The 27,964-nt window shown below is 46.6% G+C and overlaps 1 protein-coding gene across 2 annotated transcripts in view; it reads right to left on the reverse strand.

Moving 5' to 3' along the window:
- Nucleotides 1-8,598: 8,598 nt before the first annotated feature.
- The window catches only part of slc2a12 (solute carrier family 2 member 12), a 57,454-nt gene continuing 38,088 nt past the window's right edge, over nucleotides 8,599-27,964 (reverse strand). The window contains exons 3-6 of one of the 2 annotated variants that reach the window (XM_031800639.1): nucleotides 23,988-25,286; nucleotides 17,652-17,774; nucleotides 10,072-10,204; nucleotides 8,599-9,414 (exon numbers count right to left, since the gene is read on the reverse strand). In XM_031800639.1, coding sequence (XP_031656499.1) covers nucleotides 9,306-9,414; nucleotides 10,072-10,204; nucleotides 17,652-17,774; nucleotides 23,988-25,286 — 1,664 coding nt within the window. In that variant the 3' untranslated portion in view covers nucleotides 8,599-9,305. The remainder of the gene's footprint in view (nucleotides 9,415-10,071; nucleotides 10,205-17,651; nucleotides 17,775-23,987; nucleotides 25,287-27,964) is intronic. The other variant, XM_031800640.1, reaches the window with a different exon arrangement.

Below are 27,964 nucleotides of genomic sequence, written 5' to 3' on the forward strand. Positions count from 1 at the left end.
GACCCCTTGACTTTTTACACATTCTGTTACATTACAGCCTTATGGATAAACCATATATAAACAATACTCAGCAATCTACACACGATACCCCATAATGACATCACGATACCCCATAATGACATCACAATACCCCATAATGACATCACAATACCCCATAATGACATCACAATACCCCATAATGACATCACAATACCCCATAATGACATCACAATACCCCATAATGACATCACAATACCCCATAATGACATGACAATACCCCATAATGACATCACAATACCCCATAATGACATCACAATACCCCATAATGACATCACGATACCCCATAATGACATCACAATACCCCATAATGACATCACAATACCCCATAATGACATCACAATACCCCATAATGACATCACGATACCCCATAATGACATCACGATACCCCATAATGACATCACGATACCCCATAATGACATCACAATACCCCATAATGACATCACAATACCCCATAATGACATGACAATACCCCATAATGACATCACAATACCCCATAATGACATCACGATACCCCATAATGACATCACGATACCCCACAATGACATCACGATACCCCACAATGACATCACAATACCCCATAATGACATCACAATACCCCATAATGACATCACAATACCCCATAATGACATCACAATACCCCATAATGACATCACGATACCCCATAATGACATCACGATACCCCATAATGACATCACGATACCCCATAATGACATCACGATACCCCATAATGACATCACGATACCCCATAATGACATCACGATACCCCATAATGACATCACGATACCCCATAATGACATCACGATACCCCATAATGACATCACGATACCCCATAATGACATCACGATACCCCATAATGACATCACGATACCCCATAATGACATCACGATACCCCATAATGACATCACGATACCCCATAATGACATCACGATACCCCATAATGACATCACGATACCCCATAATGACATCACGATACCCCATAATGACATCACAATACCCCATAATGACATCACAATACCCCATAATGACATGACAATACCCCATAATGACATCGCAATACCCCATAATGACATCACAATACCCCATAATGACATGACAATACCCCATAATGACATCACAATACCCCATAATGACATGACAATACCCCATAATGACATCACAATACCCCATAATGACATCACGATACCCCATAATGACATCACAATACCCCATAATGACATCACGATACCCCATAATGACATCACAATACCCCATAATGACATCACGATACCCCATAATGACATCACAATACCCCATAATGACATCACTATACCTCATAATGACATGACAATACCCCATAATGACATGACAATACCCCATAATGACATTACAATACCCCATAATGACATGACAATACCCCATAATGACATGACAATACCCCATAATGACATCACAATACCCCATAATGACATGACAATACCCCATAATGACATGACAATACCCCATAATGACATCACGATACCCCATAATGACATCACGATACCCCATAATGACATGACAATACCCCATAATGACATCACGATACCCCATAATGACATGACAATACCACATAATGACATCACAATACCCCATAATGACATGACAATACCCCATAATGACATGACAATACCCCATAATGACATCACGATACCCCATAATGACATCACGATACCCCATAATGACATGACAATACCCCATAATGACATCACGATACCCCATAATGACATGACAATACCACATAATGACATCACAATACCCCATAATGACATCACAATACCCCATAATGACAAAACGAAAACAGGTTTTTAGACATTTTTGCAAATGCAAAAGCCATGAGGTAGAAGGAATTGTCCGTAAAGCTCTGAGACAGGATTGTGTCGAGGCACAGATCTGGGGAAGGGTACCAAAACAATTCTGCAGCATTGAAGGTCCCCAAGAACACAGCAGCCTCCATCATTCTTAAATGGAAGAAGTTTGGAACCACCAAGACTCTTCCTAGAGCTGGCCACCGGGCCAAACTGAGCAATCGGGGAGAAGGGACTTGGTCAGGGAGGTGACCAAGCACCCAATGGTCACTCTGACAGAGCTCCAGAATTCCTCTGTGGAGATGGCAGAACATTCCAGAAGGACAACCATCTCTGCAGCACTCCACCAATCAGGCCTTTATGGTTGAGTGGCCAGACGGAAGCCACTCCTCAGTAAAAGGCACATAACAGCCCGCTAGGAGTTTGACAAAAGGCACCTAAAGGACACTCAGACCATGAGAAATAAGATTCTCTGATCTGATGAAACCAAGATTGAACTCTTTGGCCTGAATGCCAAGCGTCACGTCTGGAGGAAACCTGGCACCGTCCCTACAGTGAAGCATGGTGGTGGCAGCATCATGCTGTGGGGATGTTTTTCAGGGACTCAAATCAAATCAAATCCAATTTTATTGGCAACATACACGTGGTTAGCAGATGTTAAAGCGAGTGTAGCGAAATGCTTGTGTTTCTCGTTCCGACTGTGCAGTAATATCTAACAAGTAATCTAACAATTCCACAACAACTATCTAATACACAAATATAAAGGGGTGAATGAGAATATGTACATATAAATATATGGATGAGCGAAGACTGAGCAGCATAGGCAAGATGTAATAGATGGTATAAAATACAGTGTATACATATGAGATGAGTAATGTAAGATATGTAAACATTATTAAATTATTTAAAGTGACTGGTGATCCATTTATTAAAGAGGCCAGTGATATGAGTCTCTATGTAGGCAGCAGCCTCTCTGTGCTAGTGATGGCTGTTTAACAGTCTGATGGCCTTGAGATAGATGCTGTTTTTCAGTCTCTCGGTCCCAGCTTTGATGCACCTGTACTGACCTCGCCTTCTGGATGATAGCGGGGTGAACAGGCAGTGGCTCGGGTGGTTGTTGTCCTTGATGATCTTTTTGGCCTTCCTGTGACATCGGGTGGCGTAGGTGTCCTGGAGGGCAGGTAGTTTGCCCCCGGTGATGCGTTGCGCAGACCTCACTAACATCTGGTGAGCCTTACGGTTGTGGGCGGAGAAGTTGCCGTACCAGGCGGTGATACAGCCTGACAGGATGCTCTCGATTGTGCATCTGTAAAAGTTTGTGAGGGTTTTAGGGGCCAAGCCAAATTTATTCAGCCTCCTGAGGTTGAAGAGACGCTGTTGTGCCTTCTTCACCACGCTGTCTGTGTGGGTGGACCATTTCAGATGGTCAGTGATGTGTACGCCGAGGAACTTGAATCTTTCCACCTTCTCCACTGCGTCCCGTTGATGTGGATAGGGGGGTGTTCCATCTGCTGTTTCCTGAAGTCCACAATCATCTCCTTTGTTTTGTTGACGTTGAGGGAGAGGTTGTTTTCCTGACACCCCACTCCGAGGGCCCTCACCTCCTCCCTGTAGGCCGTCTCATCGTTGTTGGTGATCAAGCACACTACTGTTGTGTCGTCTGCAAACTTGTTGATTGAGTTGGAGGCTGCATGGCCACGCAGTCGTGGGTGAACAGGGAGTACAGGAGAGGGCTCAGAACGCACCCTTGTGGGGCCCCAGTGTTGAGGATCAGCGGGGTGGAGATGTTGTTACCTACCCTCACCACCTGGGGGCGGCCTGTCAGGAAGTCCAGTACCCAGTTGCACAGGGTGGGGTTCAGACCCAGGGTCTCCAGCTTAATGATGAGCTTGGAGGGTACTATGGTGTTGAAGGCTGAGCTGTAGTCAATGAACATCATTCTTACATAGGTATTCCTCTTGTCCAGATGGGATAGGGCAGTGTGCAGTGTGAAGGCTGTGGATCTATTGGGGCGGTATGCACATTGAAATTAGTCTAGGGTATCAGGTAAGGTGGAGGTGAGTGTTATGGGAAAATAGTCATTTAATTCAGTTATCTTTGGGTCCAGGAACAATGGTGGCCATCTTGAAGCATGTGGGGACAGCAGACTGGGATAGGGAGAGATTGAATATGTCCGTAAACACACCAGCCAGATTGAGGCAAAGATGAACCGAGCAAAGCACAGAGAGATCCTTGATGAAAACCTGCTCCAAAGCTCTCAGGACCTAAGACTGGGGTGAAGGTTCACCTTCCAACAACGAACAACGACCCTAAACACACAGGCAAGACAACACAGGAGTGGCTGCGGAAGAAGTCTCTGAATGTCTTTGAGTTGGCCCAGCCAGAGGCTGGACTGAAACCTGATCATCATCTCTGGAGAGACATGAAAATAGCTGTGCAGCAACACTCCCCATCCAAACTGACAGAGCTTAAGAGGTTCTGCAGAGAAGAATGGGAGAAACTCCCCAAATACAGGTGTGACACCCAAGAAGACTCGAGGCTGTTTTCGCTGCCAAAGGTGCTTCAACAAAGTAATGAGTAAAGTGTCTGAATACTTACAGTACTAGTCACCTACTCATTTAAGACTGTGCAAAGCTGTCAACAAGACAAAGGGTGGCTACTTTCAAGAATCTCAAATATAAAATATATTTAGATTTGTTTAACACTTTTATGGTTACAACATGGTATTTCATTGTGTTGGTTACTACATGATTCCATACGTGGTATTTCATTGTGGTGGTTACTACATGATTCCATATGTGGTATTTCATTGTGTTGGTTACTACATGATTCCATACGTGGTATTTCATTGTGGTGGTTACTACATGATTCCATACGTGGTATTTCATTGTGTTGGTTACTACATGATTCCATACGTGGTATTTCATTGTGTTGGTTACTACATGATTCCATACGTGGTATTTCATTGTGGTGGTTACTACATGATTTCATACGTGGTATTTCATTGTGGTGGTTACTACATGATTCCATACATGGTATTTCATTGTGTTGGTTACTACATGATTCCATACGTGGTATTTCATTGTGTTGGTTACTACATGATTCCATACGTGGTATTTCATTGTGTTGGTTACTACATGATTCCATACGTGGTATTTCATTGTGGTGGTTACTACATGATTCCATACGTGGTATTTCATTGTGGTGGTTACTACATGATTCCATACGTGGTATTTCATTGTGTTGGTTACTACATGATTCCATACGTGGTATTTCATTGTGGTGGTTACTACATGATTCCATATGTGGTATTTCATTGTGGTGGTTACTACATGATTCCATACGTGGTATTTCATTGTGTTGGTTACTACATGATTCCATACGTGGTATTTCATTGTGGTGGTTACTACATGATTCCATACGTGGTATTTCATTGTGGTGGTTACTACATGATTCCATATGTGGTATTTCATTGTGGTGGTTACTACATGATTCCATACGTGGTATTTCATTGTGTTGGTTACTACATGATTCCATACGTGGTATTTCATTGTGGTGGTTACTACATGATTCCATACATGGTATTTCATTGTGGTGGTTACTACATGATTCCATACATGGTATTTCATTGTGGTGGTTACTACATGATTCCATACGTGGTATTTCATTGTGTTGGTTACTACATGATTCCATACGTGGTATTTCATTGTGGTGGTTACTACATGATTCCATACGTGGTATTTCATTGTGGTGGTTACTACATGATTCCATACGTGGTATTTCATTGTGTTGGTTACTACATGATTCCATACGTGGTATTTCATTGTGTTGGTTACTACATGATTCCATACGTGGTATTTCATTGTGTTGGTTACTACATGATTCCATACGTGGTATTTCATTGTGTTGGTTACTACATGATTCCATACGTGGTATTTCATTGTGTTGGTTACTACATGATTCCATACGTGGTATTTCATTGTGTTGGTTACTACATGATTCCATACGTGGTATTTCATTGTGTTGGTTACTACATGATTCCATACGTGGTATTTCATTGTGGTGGTTACTACATGATTCCATACGTGGTATTTCATTGTGGTGGTTACTACATGATTCCATACGTGGTATTTCATTGTGTTGGTTACTACATGATTCCATACGTGGTATTTCATTGTGTTGGTTACTACATGATTCCATACGTGGTATTTCATTGTGTTGGTTACTACATGATTCCATACGTGGTATTTCATTGTGTTGGTTACTACATGATTCCATACGTGGTATTTCATTGTGTTGGTTACTACATGATTCCATATGTGTTATTTCATTGTGTTGGTTACTACATGATTCCATATGTGGTATTTCATTGTGGTGGTTACTACATGATTCCATACGTGGTATTTCATTGTGTTGGTTACTACATGATTTCATACGTGGTATTTCATTGTGTTGGTTACTACATGATTCCATACGTGGTATTTCATTGTGGTGGTTACTACATGATTCCATACGTGGTATTTCATTGTGGTGGTTACTACATGATTCCATACGTGGTATTTCATTGTGGTGGTTACTACATGATTCCATATGTGGTATTTCATTGTGGTGGTTACTACATGATTCCATATGTGGTATTTCATTGTGTTGGTTACTACATGATTCCATATGTGTTATTTCATTGTGTTGGTTACTACATGATTCCATATGTGTTATTTCATTGTGTTGGTTACTACATGATTCCATGTGTGGTATTTCATTGTGGTGGTTACTACATGATTCCATGTGTGGTATTTCATTGTGGTGGTTACTACATGATTCCATGTGTGGTATTTCATTGTGGTGGTTACTACATGATTCCATATGTGGTATTTCATTGTGGTGGTTACTACATGATTCCATGTGTGGTATTTCATTGTGGTGGTTACTACATGATTCCATGTGTGGTATTTCATTGTGGTGGTTACTACATGATTCCATATGTGGTATTTCATTGTGTTGGTTACTACATGATTCCATATGTGGTATTTCATTGTGTTGGTTACTACATGATTCCATACGTGGTATTTCATTGTGTTGGTTACTACATGATTCCATATGTGTTATTTCATTGTGTTGGTTACTACATGATTCCATATGTGTTATTTCATTGTGGTGGTTACTACATGATTCCATGTGTGGTATTTCATTGTGGTGGTTACTACATGATTCCATGTGTGGTATTTCATTGTGGTGGTTACTACATGATTCCATATGTGGTATTTCATTGTGTTGGTTACTACATGATTCCATATGTGGTATTTCATTGTGTTGGTTACTACATGATTCCATACGTGGTATTTCATTGTGTTGGTTACTACATGATTCCATACGTGGTATTTCATTGTGTTGGTTACTACATGATTCCATACGTGGTATTTCATTGTGGTGGTTACTACATGATTCCATACGTGGTATTTCATTGTGGTGGTTACTACATGATTCCATACGTGGTATTTCATTGTGTTGGTTACTACATGATTCCATACGTGGTATTTCATTGTGTTGGTTACTACATGATTCCATACGTGGTATTTCATTGTGTTGGTTACTACATGATTCCATACGTGGTATTTCATTGTGTTGGTTACTACATGATTCCATACGTGGTATTTCATTGTGTTGGTTACTACATGATTCCATATGTGTTATTTCATTGTGTTGGTTACTACATGATTCCATATGTGGTATTTCATTGTGGTGGTTACTACATGATTCCATACGTGGTATTTCATTGTGTTGGTTACTACATGATTTCATACGTGGTATTTCATTGTGTTGGTTACTACATGATTCCATACGTGGTATTTCATTGTGGTGGTTACTACATGATTCCATACGTGGTATTTCATTGTGGTGGTTACTACATGATTCCATACGTGGTATTTCATTGTGGTGGTTACTACATGATTCCATATGTGGTATTTCATTGTGGTGGTTACTACATGATTCCATATGTGGTATTTCATTGTGTTGGTTACTACATGATTCCATACGTGGTATTTCATTGTGGTGGTTACTACATGATTCCATATGTGTTATTTCATTGTGTTGGTTACTACATGATTCCATATGTGTTATTTCATTGTGTTGGTTACTACATGATTCCATGTGTGGTATTTCATTGTGGTGGTTACTACATGATTCCATGTGTGGTATTTCATTGTGGTGGTTACTACATGATTCCATGTGTGGTATTTCATTGTGGTGGTTACTACATGATTCCATGTGTGGTATTTCATTGTGGTGGTTACTACATGATTCCATATGTGGTATTTCATTGTGGTGGTTACTACATGATTCCATGTGTGGTATTTCATTGTGGTGGTTACTACATGATTCCATATGTGTTATTTCATTGTGTTGGTTACTACATGATTCCATATGTGTTATTTCATTGTGTTGGTTACTACATGATTCCATGTGTGTTATTTCATAGTTTTGATGTCTTCACTATTGTTCTACAATGTAGAAAAGAGTAAAAAAATAAAGAAAAACCCTTGAATGAGTAGTGTCCATACTTTTGACTGGTACTGTATGTAAATTTAATATAATACATTTTTTATTACATTTTTTTTTTTTGCTTTGTCATTATGAGGTATTGTGATGTCATTATGAGGTATTGTGATGTCATTATGGGGTATTGTGATGTCATTATGGGGTATTGTGATGTCATTATGGGTTATTGTGCATAGATTGATGAGAGGGCTAAAAACAATTTAATCAATTTCAGAATAAGGCTGTAACCTAACAAAATGTGGAAAAAGTCAAGGGGTCTGAATAACAGTGGAAACAGCACCTTTAAACCCCATTTACACAGAGACAAAACCCCTTATTTGATACATTTTGTCACATTCTTTCTTGTAACGGTGTGTGAAAGTGGTAGTGGGTCAAATACATGGTATATAATTTGACACATTTTGACCCAGCTCGAGACCATGTGTCCCAATATCAAACTGTGGTGAATGGAGGTGTTTTTCCCCCACGGTAAATTCATTAACACGTCTATTGTTTAACACATCCCTAACTTGAAACAGTCCCTGTTTGAATAAATTCGGGGTCATACAGAAAATTGCTTATTTTTTTACCCCCCAAGATAAAATCCTGTGTATTCTGTTTGAAAACAGAAAGTGTTACAAACAGGTAGAAACAGACAGACAGGTTAGCAATCCAGAGGACAGACAGATCTCAGAGTTCCATCTGAGCCTCAGGGCTGCTCTCTCAATAGGGGGGAGGGAAGGAGGAAGGGAGCGAGCGAGGGAGAATAAAGTGATCTCATAGTCATATGGTTGTTCTCCTTCTATCATCCCTCTTCTACCTCTCTCCTCCTCCTTTCTCGGCCTCCCTCCTCTCCATTTCTCGCATTTCCTCTCTCCTCCCAGATCTTCGTCCCTCTGCTGTGGACAGCTAGGTGAGAGGGTGAGGGTTCAGAGTTGAGAGTTCAGGGGTCCTGTGAATGGTGAAGAGAGTCTCCTGGGGTTGCACTCGACGCCAGAACCTCACCTTCAGCTGCTTTCTAGGTGAGGAGAGAGAGGTAGAGACAGAGAGCAAGAGAGAGGTAGAGAGAGACAGAGTGCAAGAAAGGTAGAGAGAGAGGTAGAGAGAGAGAGACAGAGAGCAAGAAAGGTAGAGAGAGAGGTAGAGAGAGAGAGAGACAGAGAGCAAGAAAGGTAGAGAGAGAGGTAGAGAGAGAGAGACAGAGAGCAAGAAAGGTAGAGAGAGAGGTAGAGAGAGACAGAGAGCAAGAAAGGTAGAGAGAGAGGTAGAGAGAGAGAGACAGAGAGCAAGAAAGGTAGAGAGAGAGGTAGAGAGAGAGAGAGACAGAGAGCAAGAAAGGTAGAGAGGGAGGTAGAGAGAGAGGTAGAGAGAGAGGTAGAGAGAGAGAGACAGAGAGCAAGAAAGGTAGAGAGGGAGGTAGAGAGAGAGGTAGAGAGAGAGGTAGAAAGAGAGAGAGGAGGAGCAGAAGGAGAGAGAGATATGAGTATAGAGCTATCAGAGGTTGTCTTGACCAATATTGACCAAGTCAAAACCACTTCTTACTCTAGAACTCTTGAACTAACATTTGGTGGGTAGGGGTGTACGTCTAGGAACTAGGTAGATGTTCTGGGTGGTGACTAAAGATCTTTGACTGTTTCCCTAATCCCTATGGGCCCTGGTGTGTGTGGGGGTTTACTTCTTGGCCAGTTCTTTAGAGATCTGTTCCAGTGTGCGTCCCTGAGTCTCTGGGATGAAGAGGATGACGAAGACCAGCAGGATGAAGCTTATGGTGGCGTACAGGAACATCACGTTGGGAACACCAATCCTCTCTGCAGGGGGACCATAATACATGTTACACACCAATCCTCTCTGCAGGGGGATAATAAATGTTAAACACCTCATCTACTCAGCAGGGGGACCATAATAGATGTTACACCTCGTCATCCTCTCTACAGGAAGGAAGTAACAAACATGACACGCCTCCTCATCTACTCAGCAGAGGGACCATAATAGATGTTACACCTCGTCATCCTCTCTACAGGAAGGAAGTAACAAACATGACACGCCTCCTCATCTACTCAGCAGAGGGACCATAATAGATGTTACACCTCGTCATCCTCTCTACAGGAAGGAAGTAACAAACATGACACGCCTCCTCATCTACTCAACAGGGGGACCATAATAGATGTTACACCTTATCATCCTCTCTACAGGAAGGAAGTAACAAACATGACACGCCTCCTCATCTACTCAGCAGGGGGACCATAATAGATGTTACACCTCGTCATCCTCTCTACAGGAAGGAAGTAACAAACATGACACGCCTCCTCATCTACTCAGCAGGGGGACCATAATAGATGTTACACCTCATCATCCTCTCTACAGGAAGGAAGTAACAAACATGACACGCCTCCTCATCTACTCAGCAGGGGGACCATAATAGATGTTACACCTCATCATCCTCTCTACAGGAAGGAAGTAACAAACATGACACGCCTCCTCATCTACTCAGCAGGGGGACCATAATAGATGTTACACCTCATCATCCTCTCTACAGGAAGGAAGTAACAAACATGACACGCCTCCTCATCTACTCAGCAGGGGGACCATAATAGATGTTACACCTCATCATCCTCTCTACAGGAAGGAAGTAACAAACATGACACGCCTCCTCATCTACTCAGCAGGGGGACCATAATAGATGTTACACCTCATCATCCTCTCTACAGGAAGGAAGTAACAAACATGACACGCCTCCTCATCTACTCAGCAGGGGGACCATAATAGATGTTACACCTCATCATCCTCTCTACAGGACCATAATAAATGTCACACCTATACAGTGCCTTGACTTTTTCTACATTTTGTTTACAGCCTTATTGTAAAATGGATTGAATAGTTTTTTCCTCCTCATCAATCTACATAATGACAAATTCAAAACAGCTTTTTAGATTTTTTTGGCAAATTAAAATAAAAAACAGAAATATGACATTTCCATAACTATTCAGACCCTTTACTCAGTACTTTGTTGAAGCACCTTTGGCAGTGATTACAGCCTCGTGTCTTCTTGGGTATGATGCTACAAGCTTGGCACACCTGTATTTGGGGAGTTTCTCCCATTCTTCTCTGCAGATCCTCTCAAGCTCTGTCAGGTTGGATGGGGAGAGTTGCTGCACAGCTATTTTCAGGTCTCTCCAGAGATGGGTTCAAGTCCGGGCTCTGGATGGGCCACTCAAGGACATTCAGAGACTTGTCCCGAAGCCACTCCTACGTTGTCTTGGTTGTTGTCTTGTTGGAAGGTGAACCTTCGTCCCAGTCTGAGGTCCTGAGAGCTCTGGAGCAGGTTTTCATCAAGGATCTCTCTGTACTTCACTCTGTTCATCTTTGCCTCGATCCTGATTCGTCTCCCAGTCTGCTCTGTCAGAGTGTCCATTGGGATCTTGGTCACCTCCCTGACCAAGGACCTTCTCCCCCGATTGGTCAGTTTGTCTGTGCGGCCAGCTCTAGGAAGAGTCTTGGTGGCTCCAAACTTCTTCCATTTAAGAATGATGGAGGCCACTGTGTTCTTGGGGACCTTCAATGCTGCAGACAGTTTTTGGTACCCTTCCCCAGATCTGTGCCTCGACACAATTCTGTCTCTGAGCTCTACCGACAATTCCTTCAACCTAATGGCTTGGTTTTTGCTCTGACATGCACTGTCAACTGTGGGACCTTATATAGACAGGTGTGTGCCTTTCCAAAAATCATGTCCAATCAATTTAATTTACCACAGGTGGACTCCAATCAAGTTGTAGAAACATCTCAAGGATGATAAATGGAAACAAGCTAAATTTCGAGTCTCATAGCAAAGGGATACTAAATACTTATGTAAATAAGTATTTCTGTCTTTTATTTTTAATACATTTGAAAAACTGTTTTTTTTCTTCGCTTTATCATTATGGGGTATTGTGATGTCATTATGGGGTATTGTGATGTCATTATGGGGTATTGTGATGTCATTATGGGGTATTGTGATGTCATTATGGGGTATCGTGATGTCATTATGGGGTATTGTGATGTCATTATGGGGTATTGTGATGTCATTATGTGGTATCGTGATGTCATTATGGGGTATTGTGATGTCATTATGGGGTATCGTGATGTCATTATGGGGTATTGTGATGTCATTATGGAGTATTGTGATGTCATTATGGGGTATTGTGATGTCATTATGGGTATTGTGGTGTCATTATGGGGTATTGTGATGTCATTATGGGGTATTGTGATGTCATTATGGGGTATTGTGATGTCATTATGGGGTATTGTGATGTCATTATGGGGTATTGTGATGTCATTATGGGGTATTGTGATGTCATTATGGGGTATTGTTTGTAGATTGATGAGGGAAATGTTTTAATTAATCAATTATAGAATAAGGCTGTAAAATGTAACAAAATGTGTAAAAAGTCAAGGGGTCTGAATACTTTCCGAAGGCACTGTATACTATTATATCCTACGTATTCTACAGATATACTATATATACTATGCACATACTGTCATAATGTGTATTCATCCCATCGCATATATATATACTGTATATATACTCTGGACTCCGACATTGTTCGTCTTAATATTGATATATTTCTTAATTACATTCTTTTACTTTTAAATTTGTGTGTATTGTTGTGAATTGTTAGATACTACTACACTGTTGGAGCTGAGAACATAATAATTTAGCTAAACCCGCAATAACATCTGCTAAATATGTGTATGTGACCGGTAAGATTTGATTTGAGGATCAACAGACTGATCAACTCTGTGTGAAGGAGATGTGTCGTGCTGCTTGTGGTAAATGGGGGTCACACCACATACTGACTGGTTTTCTGATCCACACTCCTACCTTTAAAAAAAAAAAGTATCTGTGACCAACAGACACATATATTTATTCTAAGTCATGTGAAATCCGTAGATTAGGGCCTAATGAATTTATTTAAATTGACAAGATTTCCTCTGGAGATCGCAACCACCACCCTAAGTCCTGACATGGTGCTCTGGTCCCGTTCGCTCAAGAAGGTCTTCATCATTGAGCTCACAGTACCCTGGGAGGTCTCAGTAGATGAGGCTTATGAGCGAAAGCATCTGCGCTATGCCGATCTAGCTGCCGAAGCACGGCATCATGGCTGGAACACAGAAGTCCGACCAGTGGAGGTGGGCTGCAGAGGTTTTGTGGCAACATCTACAACCAGACTGCTTAGAGACCTTGGAATTAAGGGCCAGAGCCAGCGTTCGGCAATCAAAGCTGTATCGGAGGCGGCAGAAGGCAGCAGTCAGTGGCTCTGGATGAAGAGGAAAGACCCCAGCTGGGCCCCGAAGTGAGAGGGCCAGGAGGTATGCGGTCAACAATGCTTGACTCAGGGAGGAGGACGCCCCTGCCATGCATAGTCCCATGGGATGTTGGCTATCAACAACAAGGCAACTCACTATGACTAATTGGGAATGGGACGCAAGCGTAGGATTGATCACCCTGTCGCTGGCCGCCTTTGGGGAGGGTGTATAGTGTGAAAGGCCGAAACACCCTAGGAACCAAAGGTACACTACTGACGATGCGCTCCCCAAATTTCACCAGGCTCACTGTTCATGAACTCTTGGAAGTGCTTGCACAAAGGATAGTAACATCTCATCCTGTGTTCTTGGAATCTTGTATGAACTGTTATTAGAGTTTTTTAGTATAAGTACTTTCCGAAGGCACTGTATACTATTATATCCTACGTATTCTACAGATATACTATATATACTATGCACATACTGTCATAATGTGTATTCATCCCATCGCATATATATATACTGTATATATACTCTGGACTCCGACATTGTTCGTCTTAATATTTATATATTTCTTAATTACATTCTTGATAGTCAGGGTCAATTCAGTAATATAAAAAACATCATCTATATTCATCGACTTATCAATAAAACTCAACAAAAGTTGATTAAAATAATTTCCTTGAATTTCAAAATGACACCAAGCCTGATATTAGTCTGAAACAGGGCTGTCTAACCCTCTTCCTGGAGATCTACTGTCCTGTAGGTTTTCAGTCCAACCCTCTTCCTGGATGTCTACTGTCCTGTAGGTTTTCAGTCCAACCCTCTTCCTGGATGTCTACTGTCCTGTAGGTTTTCAGTCCAACCCTCTTCCTGGATGTCTACTGTCCTGTAGGTTTTCAGTCCTGGTCTAGAAAAACCAGAATGAAGACTCTAGCTGACTGCCGCTCTGCCTAGTTGGTTTGATTAACCTGCTGAACTAGTCTAGTCAGACATGACAAGATGAAAACTAGGCCCTGGTTCAAAATACCATCCGATATAGAGCCCTGGGAAGCAGCCCTAGTGTGTAATATCAATGGGAGGCAGCCCTAGTGTAATATACTGTATTTATTTATACATATATACACACACTACCGTTCAAAAGTTTGGGGTCACTAAGAGAAATGTCCCTGTTTTTGAAAGAAACGCACATTTCTTGTCCATTAAAATACAGTGTAGACATTGTTAATGTTGTATATGACTATTGTAGATGGAAACGGCTGATTTTAAATGGAATATAGGAGTACCAAGGCCCATTATCAGCAACCATCACTCCTGTGTTCCAATGGCACGTTGTGTTAACTAATCCAAGTTTATCATCAAGTTTATCAAAAGGGCAATTGATCATTAGAAAACCCCTTATCAATTATGTTAGCACAGCTGAAAACTGTTGTTCTGATAAAAGAAGGAATAAAACTGGCCTTCTTTAGACTCGTTGAGTATCTGGAGCATCAGCATTTGTGGGTTCGATTACAGGCTCAAAATGGCAAGAAACAAAGAACTTTCTTCTGAAACTCATCAGTCTATTCTCGTACAACGCTGTGTACTACTCCCATCACAGAACAGCGCAAACTGGCTCTAACCAGAATAGAAAGAGGAGTGTGAGGCCCCGGTGCACAACTGAGCAAGAGGACAAGTACATTAGAGTGTCTAGTTTGAGAAACAGACGCCTCACAAGTCCTCAACTGGCAGCTTCATTAAATAGTACACGCAAAACACCAGTCTCAACATCAACAGTGAAGAGGCGACTCTGGGATGCTGGTCTTCTAGGCAGAGTTCCTCTGTCCAGTCTCAACGTCAACAGTGAAGAGGCAACTCCGGGATGCTGGCCTTCTAGGCAGAGTTCCTCTGTCCAGTCTCAACGTCAACAGTGAAGAGGCAACTCCGGGATGCTGGCCTTCTAGGCAGAGTTCCTCTGTCCAGTCTCAACGTCAACAGTGAAGAGGCGACTCCGGGATGCTGGCCTTCTAGGCAGAGTTCCTCTGTCCAGTCTCAACATCAACAGTGAAGAGGTGACTCTGGGATGCTGGCCTTCTAGGCATAGTTCCTCTGTCCAGTCTCAACGTCAACAGTGAAGAGGCAACTCCGGGATGCTGGCCTTCTAGGCAGAGTTCCTCTGTCCAGTCTCAACGTCAACAGTGAAGAGGCGACTCCGGGATGCTGGCCTTCTAGGCAGAGTTCCTCTGTCCAGTCTCAACGTCAACAGTGAAGAGGCAACTCCGGGACACTGGCCTTCTAGGCAGAGTTCCTCTGTCCAGTCTCAACGTCAGCACATTGGCCTGTCCACTTTGTTCACATGTTTAAATCAAGTAGCCTACCTTATTTCTCCCACTGTTGGAGCAGCACGCTGGCCTACCTTAAACGAGTTGCTAATTCCTTGTTATAAATTGTGCTTTACGCTTATTTCCCATTTGATAAAACACAGACTAGACAACTACAAGGCTGCTTGGCGGTACGTGATATGAACTAGAATCAACGGTCATTGATTGAATCCCGTCTTAGAAGTGTCCACTCGTTAACCTCGTTATGAAGCTTGGAGTATTTTAGTAAGACGGCGAATTACTCAGTGATTCCATACGACTGATTGTGTTGGACCTACAGAGTTCCTCTGTCCAGTCTCAACGTCAACAGTGAAGAGGCGACTCCGGGATGCTGGCCTTCTAGGCAGAGTTCCTCTGTCCAGTCTCAACGTCAACAGTGAAGAGGTGACTCTGGGATGCTGGCCTTCTAGGCAGAGTTCCTCTGTCCAGTCTCAACGTCAACAGTGAAGAGGTGACTCTGGGATGCTGGCCTTCTAGGCAGAGTTCCTCTGTCCAGTCTCAACATCAACAGTGAAGAGGCAACTCCAGGATGCTGGCATTCTAGGCAGAGTTCCTCTGTCCAGTCTCAACGTCAACAGTGAAGAGGCAACTCCGGGATGCTGGCCTTCTAGGCAGAGTTCCTCTGTCCAGTCTCAACGTCAACAGTGAAGAGGCGACTCCGGGATGCTGGCCTTCTAGGCATAGTTCCTCTGTCCAGTCTCAACGTCAACAGTGAAGAGGCGACTCCGGGATGCTGGCCTTCTAGGCATAGTTCCTCTGTCCAGTCTCAACGTCAACAGTGAAGGGGCAACTCCGGGATGCTGGCCTTCTAGGCAGAGTTCCTCTGTCCAGTCTCAACGTCAACAGTGAAGAGGCGACTCCGGGATGCTGGCCTTCTAGGCAGAGTTCCTCTGTCCAGTCTCAACGTCAACAGTGAAGAGGCAACTCCGGGATGCTGGCCTTCTAGGCAGAGTTCCTCTGTCCAGTCTCAACGTCAGCACATTGGCCTGTCCACTTTGTTCACATGTTTAAATCAAGTAGCCTACCTTATTTCTCCCACTGTTGGAGCAGCACGCTGGCCTACCTTAAACGAGTTGCTAATTCCTTGTTATAAATTGTGCTTTACGCTTATTTCCCATTTGATAAAACACAGACTAGACAACTACAAGGCTGCTTGGCGGTACGTGATATGAACTAGAATCAACGGTCATTGATTGAATCCCGTCTTAGGAGTGTCCACTCGTTAACCTCGTTATGAAGCTTGGAGTATTTTAGTAAGACGGCGAATTACTCAGTGATTCCATACGACTGATTGTGTTGGACCACACCTCAGCTGTACTGTACCTCAGCTGTACCTCAGCTGTACTGTACCTCAGCTGTACCTCAGCTGTACCTCAGCTGTACTGTACCTCAGCTGTACCTCAGCTGTACTGTACCTCAGCTGTACCTCAGCTGTACCTCAGCTGTACCTCAGCTGTACTGTACCTCAGCTGTACCTCAGCTGTACCTCAGCTGTACCTCAGCTGTACTGTACCTCAGCTGTACTGTACCTCAGCTGTACTGTACCTCAGCTGTACCTCAGCTGTACCTCAGCTGTACTGTACCTCAGCTGTACTGTACCTCAGCTGTACTGTACCTGTGGCAGAGAGGAAGGTCATGGACATGAGGAGGTTGGTGGCCCAGTTGACAGCCGACACGACAGACACGGCTTTACCTCTGACCCCTGTAGGGAAGATCTCACTCAGCACCACATACACCACTGGAACACACACACACACAGGGGAGCACAGCAAGTACAAACACACACACAGGGGCGCACAGCAAGTACAAACACACACGCACGCAGGCAGGCAGGCAGGCAGGCACACGCACGCACGCACGCACACACACACACACACACACACACACACACACACACACACACACACACACACACACACACACACACACACACACACACACACACACACACACACACACACACACACACACACATACACACACACACACACACACACACACACACAGAGAACAGTGTATTAGAAACATCTCGAAGGGAATGTGACACATACAGTTATGACAGCAGGCTTTATAGCAGGCTCTACAGCAGGCTTTATAGCAGGCTCTACAACAGGCTCTATAGCAGGCTCTACAACAGGCTCTACAGCAGGCTCTACAACAGGCTTTATAGCAGGCTCTACAACAGGCTCTACAACAGGCTCTACAACAGGCTTTATAGCAGGCTCTACAACAGGCTCTACAACAGGCTTTATAGCAGGCTCTACAACAGGCTTTATAGCAGGCTCTACAACAGGCTCTACAACAGGCTTTATAGCAGGCTCTACAACAGGCTTTATAGCAGGCTCTACAACAGGCTTTATAGCAGGCTCTACAACAGGCTTTATAGCAGGCTCTACAACAGGCTCTACAACAGGCTCTACAGCAGGCTTTATAGCAGGCTCTACAACAGGCTCTATAGCAGGCTCTACAACAGGCTTTATAGCAGGCTCTACAACAGGCTCTACAGCAGGCTCTATAGCAGGCTCTACAACAGGCTCTACAACAGGCTCTACAACAGGCTCTACAACAGGCTTTATAGCAGGCTCTACAACAGGCTCTACAGCAGGCTCTACAACAGGCTTTATAGCAGGCTCTACAACAGGCTCTACAACAGGCTCTACAACAGGCTTTATAGCAGGCTCTACAACAGGCTCTACAACAGGCTTTATAGCAGGCTCTACAACAGGCTTTATAGCAGGCTCTACAACAGGCTCTACAACAGGCTTTATAGCAGGCTCTACAACAGGCTTTATAGCAGGCTCTACAACAGGCTTTATAGCAGGCTCTACAACAGGCTTTATAGCAGGCTCTACAACAGGCTCTACAACAGGCTCTACAGCAGGCTTTATAGCAGGCTCTACAACAGGCTCTACAACAGGCTCTATAGCAGGCTCTACAACAGGCTTTATAGCAGGCTCTACAACAGGCTCTACAGCAGGCTCTATAGCAGGCTCTACAACAGGCTCTACAACAGGCTCTACAACAGGCTCTACAACAGGCTTTATAGCAGGCTCTACAACAGGCTCTACAGCAGGCTCTACAACAGGCTCTATAGCAGGCTCTACAACAGGCTCTACAACAGGCTCTACAACAGGCTCTACAACAGGCTCTACAACAGGCTCTACAGCAGGCTCTACAGCAGGCTCTATAGCAGGCTCTACAACAGGCTCTACAACAGGCTCTATAGCAGGCTCTACAACAGGCTCTACAGCAGGCTTTATAGCAGGCTCTACAACAGGCTCTACAACAGGCTCTACAGCAGGCTCTATAGCAGGCTCTACAACAGGCTCTACAGCAGGCTTTATAGCAGGCTCTACAACAGGCTCTACAACAGGCTCTACAGCAGGCTCTACAACAGGCTCTATAACAGGCTCTACAACAGGCTCTACAGCAGGCTCTATAGCAGGCTTTATAGCAGGCTCTACAACAGGCTCTACAACAGGCTCTACAACAGGCTCTACAACAGGCTCTACAACAGGCTCTACAGCAGGCTCTACAGCAGGCTCTACAACAGGCTCTACAGCAGGCTCTACAACAGGCTCTACAACAGGCTTTATAGCAGGCTCTACAACAGGCTCTACAACAGGCTCTACAACAGGCTCTACAGCAGGCTCTACAACAGGCTCTACAACAGGCTTTATAGCAGGCTCTACAACAGGCTCTACAACAGGCTCTACAACAGGCTCTACAGCAGGCTCTACAGCAGGCTCTACAACAGGCTCTACAGCAGGCTTTATAGCAGGCTCTACAACAGGCTCTACAACAGGCTCTACAGCAGGCTCTACAACAGGCTCTATAACAGGCTCTACAACAGGCTCTACAGCAGGCTCTATAGCAGGCTTTATAGCAGGCTCTACAACAGGCTCTACAACAGGCTCTACAACAGGCTCTACAACAGGCTCTACAGCAGGCTCTACAGCAGGCTCTACAACAGGCTCTACAGCAGGCTCTACAACAGGCTCTACAACAGGCTTTATAGCAGGCTCTACAACAGGCTCTACAACAGGCTCTACAACAGGCTCTACAGCAGGCTCTACAACAGGCTCTACAACAGGCTTTATAGCAGGCTCTACAACAGGCTCTACAACAGGCTCTACAACAGGCTCTACAGCAGGCTCTACAGCAGGCTCTACAACAGGCTCTACAACAGGCTCTACAGCAGGCTCTATAGCAGGCTCTACAACAGGCTCTACAACAGGCTCTATAGCAGGCTCTACAACAGGCTCTACAGCAGGCTTTATAGCAGGCTCTACAACAGGCTCTACAACAGGCTCTACAGCAGGCTCTATAGCAGGCTCTACAACAGGCTCTACAGCAGGCTTTATAGCAGGCTCTACAACAGGCTCTACAACAGGCTCTACAGCAGGCTCTACAACAGGCTCTATAACAGGCTCTACAACAGGCTCTACAGCAGGCTCTATAGCAGGCTTTATAGCAGGCTCTACAACAGGCTATACAACAGGCTCTACAACAGGCTCTACAACAGGCTCTACAACAGGCTCTACAGCAGGCTCTACAGCAGGCTCTACAACAGGCTCTACAGCAGGCTCTACAACAGGCTCTACAACAGGCTTTATAGCAGGCTCTACAACAGGCTCTACAACAGGCTCTACAACAGGCTCTACAGCAGGCTCTACAACAGGCTCTACAACAGGCTTTATAGCAGGCTCTACAACAGGCTCTACAACAGGCTCTATAACAGGCTCTATAGCAGGCTCTACAACAGGCTCTACAACAGGCTCTATAACAGGCTCTATAGCAGGCTCTACAACAGGCTCTACAACAGGCTCTATAACAGGCTCTACAACAGGCTCTACAACAGGCTCTACAGCAGGCTCTACAACAGGCTCTACAGCAGGCTTTACAGCAGGCTCTACAACAGGCTCTACAACAGGCTCTACAACAGGCTCTACAACAGGCTCTACAGCAGGCTCTATAGCAGGCTCTACAGCAGGCTCTACAGCAGGCTCTACAGCAGGCTCTATAGCAGGCTCTACAACAGGCTCTACAACAGGCTCTACAACAGGCTCTACAACAGGCTCTACAACAGGCTCTACAGCAGGCTCTACAACAGGCTCTACAACAGGCTCTACAACAGGCTCTACAGCAGGCTTTATAGCAGGCTCTACAACAGGCTCTACAACAGGCTCTACAACAGGCTCTACAGCAGGCTTTATAGCAGGCTCTACAACAGGCTCTACAGCAGGCTTTATAGCAGGCTCTACAACAGGCTCTACAGCAGGCTTTATAGCAGGCTCTACAGCAGGCTTTATAGCAGGCTCTATAACAGGCTCTACAGCAGGCTTTATAGCAGGCTCTACAACAGGCTCTATAGCAGGCTCTACAACAGGCTCTATAGCAGGCTCTACAACAGGCTCTACAACAGGCTCTACAACAGGCTCAACAGCAGGCTTTATAGCAGGCTCTAGAGCAGGCCCTACAACAGGCTCTACAACAGGCTCTACAACAGGCTCTACAACAGGCTCTACAGCAGGCTTTATAGCAGGCTCTACAACAGGCTCTACAGCAGGCTTTATAGCAGGCTCTATAACAGGCTCTACAGCAGGCTTTATAGCAGGCTCTACAACAGGCTCTACAGCAGGCTTTATAGCAGGCTCTACAACAGGCTCTACAACAGGCTCTACAACAGGCTCTACAACAGGCTCTACAACAGGCTCTACAACAGGCTCTACAGCAGGCTTTATAGCAGGCTCTACAACAGGCTCTACAACAGGCTCTACAACAGGCTCTACAACAGGCTCTACAGCAGGCTTTATAGCAGGCTCTACAACAGGCTCTACAGCAGGCTTTATAGCAGGCTCTACAACAGGCTCTACAGCAGGCTTTATAGCAGGCTCTATAACAGGCTCTACAGCAGGCTTTATAGCAGGCTCTATAACAGGCTCTACAGCAGGCTTTATAGCAGGCTCTACAACAGGCTCTATAGCAGGCTCTACAACAGGCTCTATAGCAGGCTCTATAGCAGGCTCTACAACAGGCTCTACAACAGGCTCTACAACAGGCTCTATAGCAGGCTCTACAACAGGCTCTACAACAGGCTCTATAGCAGGCTCTACAACAGGCTCTACAACAGGCTCTACAACAGGCTCTACAGCAGGCCCTACAACAGGCTCTACAGCAGGCTCTACAACAGGCTCTACAACAGGCTCTACAACAGGCTCTACAACAGGCTCTACAGCAGGCTCTACAACAGGCTCTACAGCAGGCTCTACAACAGGCTCTACAACAGGCTCTACAACAGGCTCTACAACAGGCTCTATAGCAGGCTCTACAACAGGCTCTATAGCAGGCTCTACAACAGGCTCTACAGCAGGCTCTACAACAGGCTCTACAACAGGCTCTACAACAGGCTCTACAACAGGCTCTACAGCAGGCTCTACAACAGGCTCTACAACAGGCTCTACAACAGGCTCTATAGCAGGCTCTACAACAGGCTCTACAACAGGCTCTACAACAGGCTCTACAGCAGGCTCTACAACAGGCTCTATAGCAGGCTCTACAACAGGCTCTACAACAGGCTCTACAGCAGGCTCTACAGCAGGCTCTACAACAGGCTCTACAACAGGCTCTACAACAGGCTCTATAGCAGGCTCTACAACAGGCTCTACAACAGGCTCTACAACAGGCTCTACAGCAGGCTCTACAACAGGCTCTATAGCAGGCTCTACAACAGGCTCTACAACAGGCTCTACAACAGGCTCTACAACAGGCTCTACAGCAGGCTCTACAACAGGCTCTACAACAGGCTCTACAGCAGGCTCTACAGCAGGCTCTACAACAGGCTCTACAACAGGCTCTACAACAGGCTCTACAACAGGCTCTACAGCAGGCTCTACAACAGGCTCTATAGCAGGCTCTACAACAGGCTCTACAACAGGCTCTACAACAGGCTCTACAACAGGCTCTACAGCAGGCTCTACAACAGGCTCTACAACAGGCTCTACAGCAGGCTCTACAGCAGGCTCTACAACAGGCTCTACAACAGGCTCTACAACAGGCTCTACAGCAGGCCCTATAGCAGGCTCTACAGCAGGCCCAATAGCAGGCCCTATAGCAGGCTCTACAGCAGGCCCTATAGCAGGCCCTACAGCAGGCCCTACAGCAGGCCCTATAGCAGGCCCTATAGCAGGCTCTACAGCAGGCCCTACAGCAGGCCCTATAGCAGGCTCTACAGCAGGCCCTATAGCAGGCTCTACAGCAGGCCCTATAGCAGGCCCTATAGCAGGCTCTACAGCAGGCCCTACAGCAGGCCCTATAGCAGGCTCTACAGCAGGCCCTACAGCAGTCCCTATAGCAGGCCCTATAGCAGGCTCTACAGCAGGCCCTATAGCAGGCCCTATAACAGGCCCTATAGCAGGCCCTACAGCAGGCCCTATAGCAGGCCCTACAGCAGGCCCTATAGCAGGCCCTATAGCAGGCCCTATAGCAGGCTCTACAACAGGCCCTATAGCAGGCCCTACAGCAGGCCCTATAGCAGGCCCTATAGCAGGCTCTACAACAGGCCCTATAGCAGGCCCTACAGCAGGCCCTATAGCAGGCCCTATAGCAGTTCAACATAAAGTTATAAAGGTGGAGCTAGTCTTTAGCCTCTCCCTCTCTCCCTCTCCCTCTGTCTCTCCTCTCTCTCTCTCTCCCTCTCTCTCTCTCTCTCTCTCCCTCTCTCTCTCTCTCTCTCTCTCTCTCTCTCTCTCTCTCTCTCTCCCTCTCTCTCTCTCTCTCTCTCTCTCTCTCTCTCTCTCTCTCTCTCCATCGCTCTCGTTCCTAGCCAAAACAGTCTGTATGATTGGTGTCATGTGAGATAAGAACTCTAAGTCACTGGCAGAGACCCAACAGTGTTGTGTTGTGTTGTGTGTGTGTGTGTGTGTGTGCGTATGTGTGTGTGTGTTCTTACTTGGTCCGAGGCTGAAGGAGAAAGCAGCTACATACACCAGAAGGCTGACAAGTGAGATCCACTTCACGTGACCCTGACCCCTAACCCCTGACCCCATCCCAGCATCCTCTCTCTTAGTCCCCAGAGCCTCCGCAGAGTCACTGCCATTCCATTGGCTCTCACCAGGAGGGGGCGTGATTAATTTAAAAGAGCTATAGTCCAATCCGGAGGAAGGAGTGTTTAAGTCCTGTCCCTGGTAGGTGTGGTTCAGCCCCACAGGGCTCTGGCATAGGCTGGTGAGATGGGTGTGGCTCTGCAAGGTCACCGCCCCTAGTGTCACCAGCGACATCCCCATGGCGACCGCACCGACACACAGGAAGCTCTTGGGCCCGACCCTGTCGACCAATAGGACGGCAGGTACAGTCCCCACCACTTTCACTACGCCGAAGCCCGTAGAGGCGAGGTTGGCGGCGGCGTCGCTATGGAAACCCACGCTGCGTAGTAGCGGCGAGGCGTACGAGAGGAGGTTTGGCTGACCCGTAGTCTGCTGCAGGAACACTAGAGCCACGCCCGTTAGCAATCGCCGACGCAGGTTAGCCTTGTCGCTGAACAGCTCTCGGAAACCGTGCTCCGCTTCCTCCTTAAGCCCCGCCTGGATGCCCCGTAGCTCCTCCTCCACGGTCTCCCTGCTGGCCACACCCCTCAGACGGACCAGCACCTCCTTGGCCCGCGCCGAGTCGCCCCTGGCAACGAGGAAGCGCGGGCTGGGTGGGAGGAGGACGAGGGCAGCAGCCTGTAGAACGGCTGGTGGGAGGACAAGACCGAAGGTGTATCTCCACCCATTAGGCAGCGCAGAGAATGCGTAGCTACACCCGAAACCTAGCAAAACCCCGACAACCACCATCAGCTCGTACAGTGTCACTAACAACCCACGGCGCTCCCGTGGCGCAATCTCCGCTATGTACATGCACGCCGCCGTACCCGACAACGCTGTCCCCATGCCAACCACGGCGCGGCCGAGGGACAGCGTGGTGAGCGAGGCCGGGAGCAGTAGTAGCATGGTACCTCCAGCCACCAGGCCTCCGGACAGAAGCATGGACCAGCGGCGTCCGTAGCGGTCCAGGCCCCAGCCTCCAACAATGGAGATCACCAGACAGCCCAGCAGCAGAGACCCCACCAGGAGCTCCTGTTCCCGGCATGACAGAGAGAGGATACCCCTTAGCTGGAGCAGGACCCCGGAAGTCAGGCCTAATTCATAGCCCAACATCAAGCCACTGAGAGATGCAGCTATCGCTGCTAGGACAACCAGCCAGGTACAACCTGAAGGGAGGGAGGAGGGGAGAGAAGGGAGAAATTAAACAATATTTCATTAAAGAGCAAAGAACATGAAAAAAATATCCTTCAGCGGTCACCATTATTGATTCATTCTGTTGTGCATCAAAACATCACGTCATTCGTTTATATGGTTTATTTAGCCAGGAGGGTTTGGGGGTTCTGGGGAGAGGTTTGACACGTCTGGGGATCCTGAGGAGAGGTTTGACATGTCTGGGGGTCCTGGGGAGAGGTTTGACATGTCTGGAGATCCTGGGGAGAGGTTTGACACGTCTGGGGGTCCTGGGGAGAGGTTTGACACATCTGGAGGTCCTGGGGAGAGATTTGACATGTCTGGGGGTCCTGGGGAGAGGTTTGACATGTCTGGAGATCCTGGGGAGAGGTTTGAAATGTCAGGGGGTCCTGAGGAGAGGTTTGACACGTCTGGGGGTCCTGGGGAGAGGTTTGACACATCTGGAGGTCCTGGGGAGAGATTTGACATGTCTGGGGTTCCTGAGGAGAGGTTTGACATGTCTGGGGGTCTTGGAGGACAGGTTTGAAATGTCTAGGGGTCCTGAGGAGAGGTTTGAAATGTCTGGGGGTTTTGAGGAGAGGTTTGACATGTCTGGGGGTCCTGGGGAGAGATTTGACATGTCTGGGGGTCCTGAGGAGAGGTTTGACATGTCTGGAGATCCTGGGGAGAGGTTTGACACGTCTGGGGGTCCTGGGGAGAGGTTTGACACATCTGGAGGTCCTGGGGAGAGATTTGACATGTCTGGGGGTCCTGGGGAGAGGTTTGACATGTCTGGAGATCCTGGGGAGAGGTTTGACACGTCTGGGGGTCCTGGGGAGAGGTTTGACACATCTGGAGGTCCTGGGGAGAGATTTGACATGTCTGGGGGTCTTGGAGGACAGGTTTGAAATGTCTAGGGGTCCTGAGGAGAGGTTTGAAATGTCTGGGGGTTTTGAGGAGAGGTTTGACATGTCTGGGGGTCCTGAGAAGAGGTTTGACATGTCTGGGGGTCCTGAGGAGAGGTTTGACACGTCTGGGGATCCTGAGGAGAGGTTTGACACATCTGGAGGTCCTGGGGAGAGGTTTGACACATCTGGGGGTCCTGGGGAGAGGTTTGACATCTCTGGGGGTCCTGGGGAGAGGTTTGACACATCTGGGGGTCCTGGGGAGAGGTTTGACATCTCTGGGGGTCCTGAGGAGAGATTTTACACGTCTGGAGATCCTGAGGAGAGGTTTGACATGTCTGGGGGTCCTGGGGAGAGGTTTGACACATCTGGGGGTCCTGGGGACATGTTTGACATCTCTGGGGGTCCTGAGGAGAGGTTTGACATGTCTGAGGGTCCTGAGGAGAGGTTTGACACATCTGGGGGTCCTGGGGAGAGGTTTGACATCTCTGGGGGTCCTGAGGAGAGGTTTGACATGTCTGAGGGTCCTGAGGAGAGCTTTGACATGTCTGGGGTTCCTGAGAAGAGGTTTGACATGTCTGGGGGTCCTGAGGAGAGGTTTGACATGTCTGGGGGTCCTGAGGAGAGGTTTGACATGTCTGGGGGTCCTGAGGAGAGGTTTGACATGTCTGGGGGTCTTGGAGGACAGGTTTGAAATGTCTGGGGGTCCTGAGGAGAGGTTTGACACGTCTGGGGTCCTGAGGAGAGGTTTGACACATCTGGAAGTCCTGGGGAGAGGTTTGACACATCGGGGGGTCCTGGGGAGAGGTTTGACATCTCTGGGGGTCCTGGGGAGAGGTTTGACACATCTGGGGGTCCTGGGGAGAGGTTTGACATCTCTGGGGGTCCTGAGGAGAGGTTTGACATGTCTGGGGTTCCTGAGAAGAGGTTTGACATGTCTGGGGGTCCTGAGGAGAGGTTTGATATGTCTGGGGGTCCTGAGGAGTTTTGACATGTCTGGGGGTCCTGGAGGACAGGTTCGACATGTCTGGGGGTTTTGAGGAGAAGTTTGACATGTCTGGGGGTCTTGGAGGACAGGTTTGAAATGTCTGGGGGTCCTGAGGAGAGGTTTGACATGTCTGGAGATCCTGGGGAGAGGTTTGACACGTCTGGGGGTCCTGGGGAGAGGTTTGACACATCTGGAGGTCCTGGGGAGAGATTTGACATGTCTGGGGGTCCTGGGGAGAGGTTTGACATGTCTGGAGATCCTGGGGAGAGGTTTGACACGTCTGGGGGTCCTGGGGAGAGGTTTGACACATCTGGAGGTCCTGGGGAGAGATTTGACATGTCTGGGGGTCCTGGGGAGAGGTTTGACATGTCTGGGGATCCTGGGGAGAGGTTTGAAATGTCAGGGGGTCCTGGGGAGAGGTTTGACACATCTGGGGGTCCTGGGGACATGTTTGACATCTCTGGGGGTCCTGAGGAGAGGTTTGACATGTCTGAGGGTCCTGAGGAGAGGTTTGACACATCTGGGGGTCCTGGGGAGAGGTTTGACATCTCTGGGGGTCCTGAGGAGAGGTTTGACATGTCTGAGGGTCCTGAGGAGAGCTTTGACATGTCTGGGGTTCCTGAGAAGAGGTTTGACATGTCTGGGGGTCCTGAGGAGAGGTTTGACATGTCTGGGGGTCCTGAGGAGAGGTTTGACATGTCTGGGGGTCCTGAGGAGAGGTTTGACATGTCTGGGGGTCTTGGAGGACAGGTTTGAAATGTCTGGGGGTCCTGAGGAGAGG

The sequence above is a fragment of the Oncorhynchus kisutch genome, linkage group LG21 (assembly GCF_002021735.2).
Source record: "Oncorhynchus kisutch isolate 150728-3 linkage group LG21, Okis_V2, whole genome shotgun sequence".
NCBI classification, from domain to species: domain Eukaryota; kingdom Metazoa; phylum Chordata; class Actinopteri; order Salmoniformes; family Salmonidae; genus Oncorhynchus; species Oncorhynchus kisutch.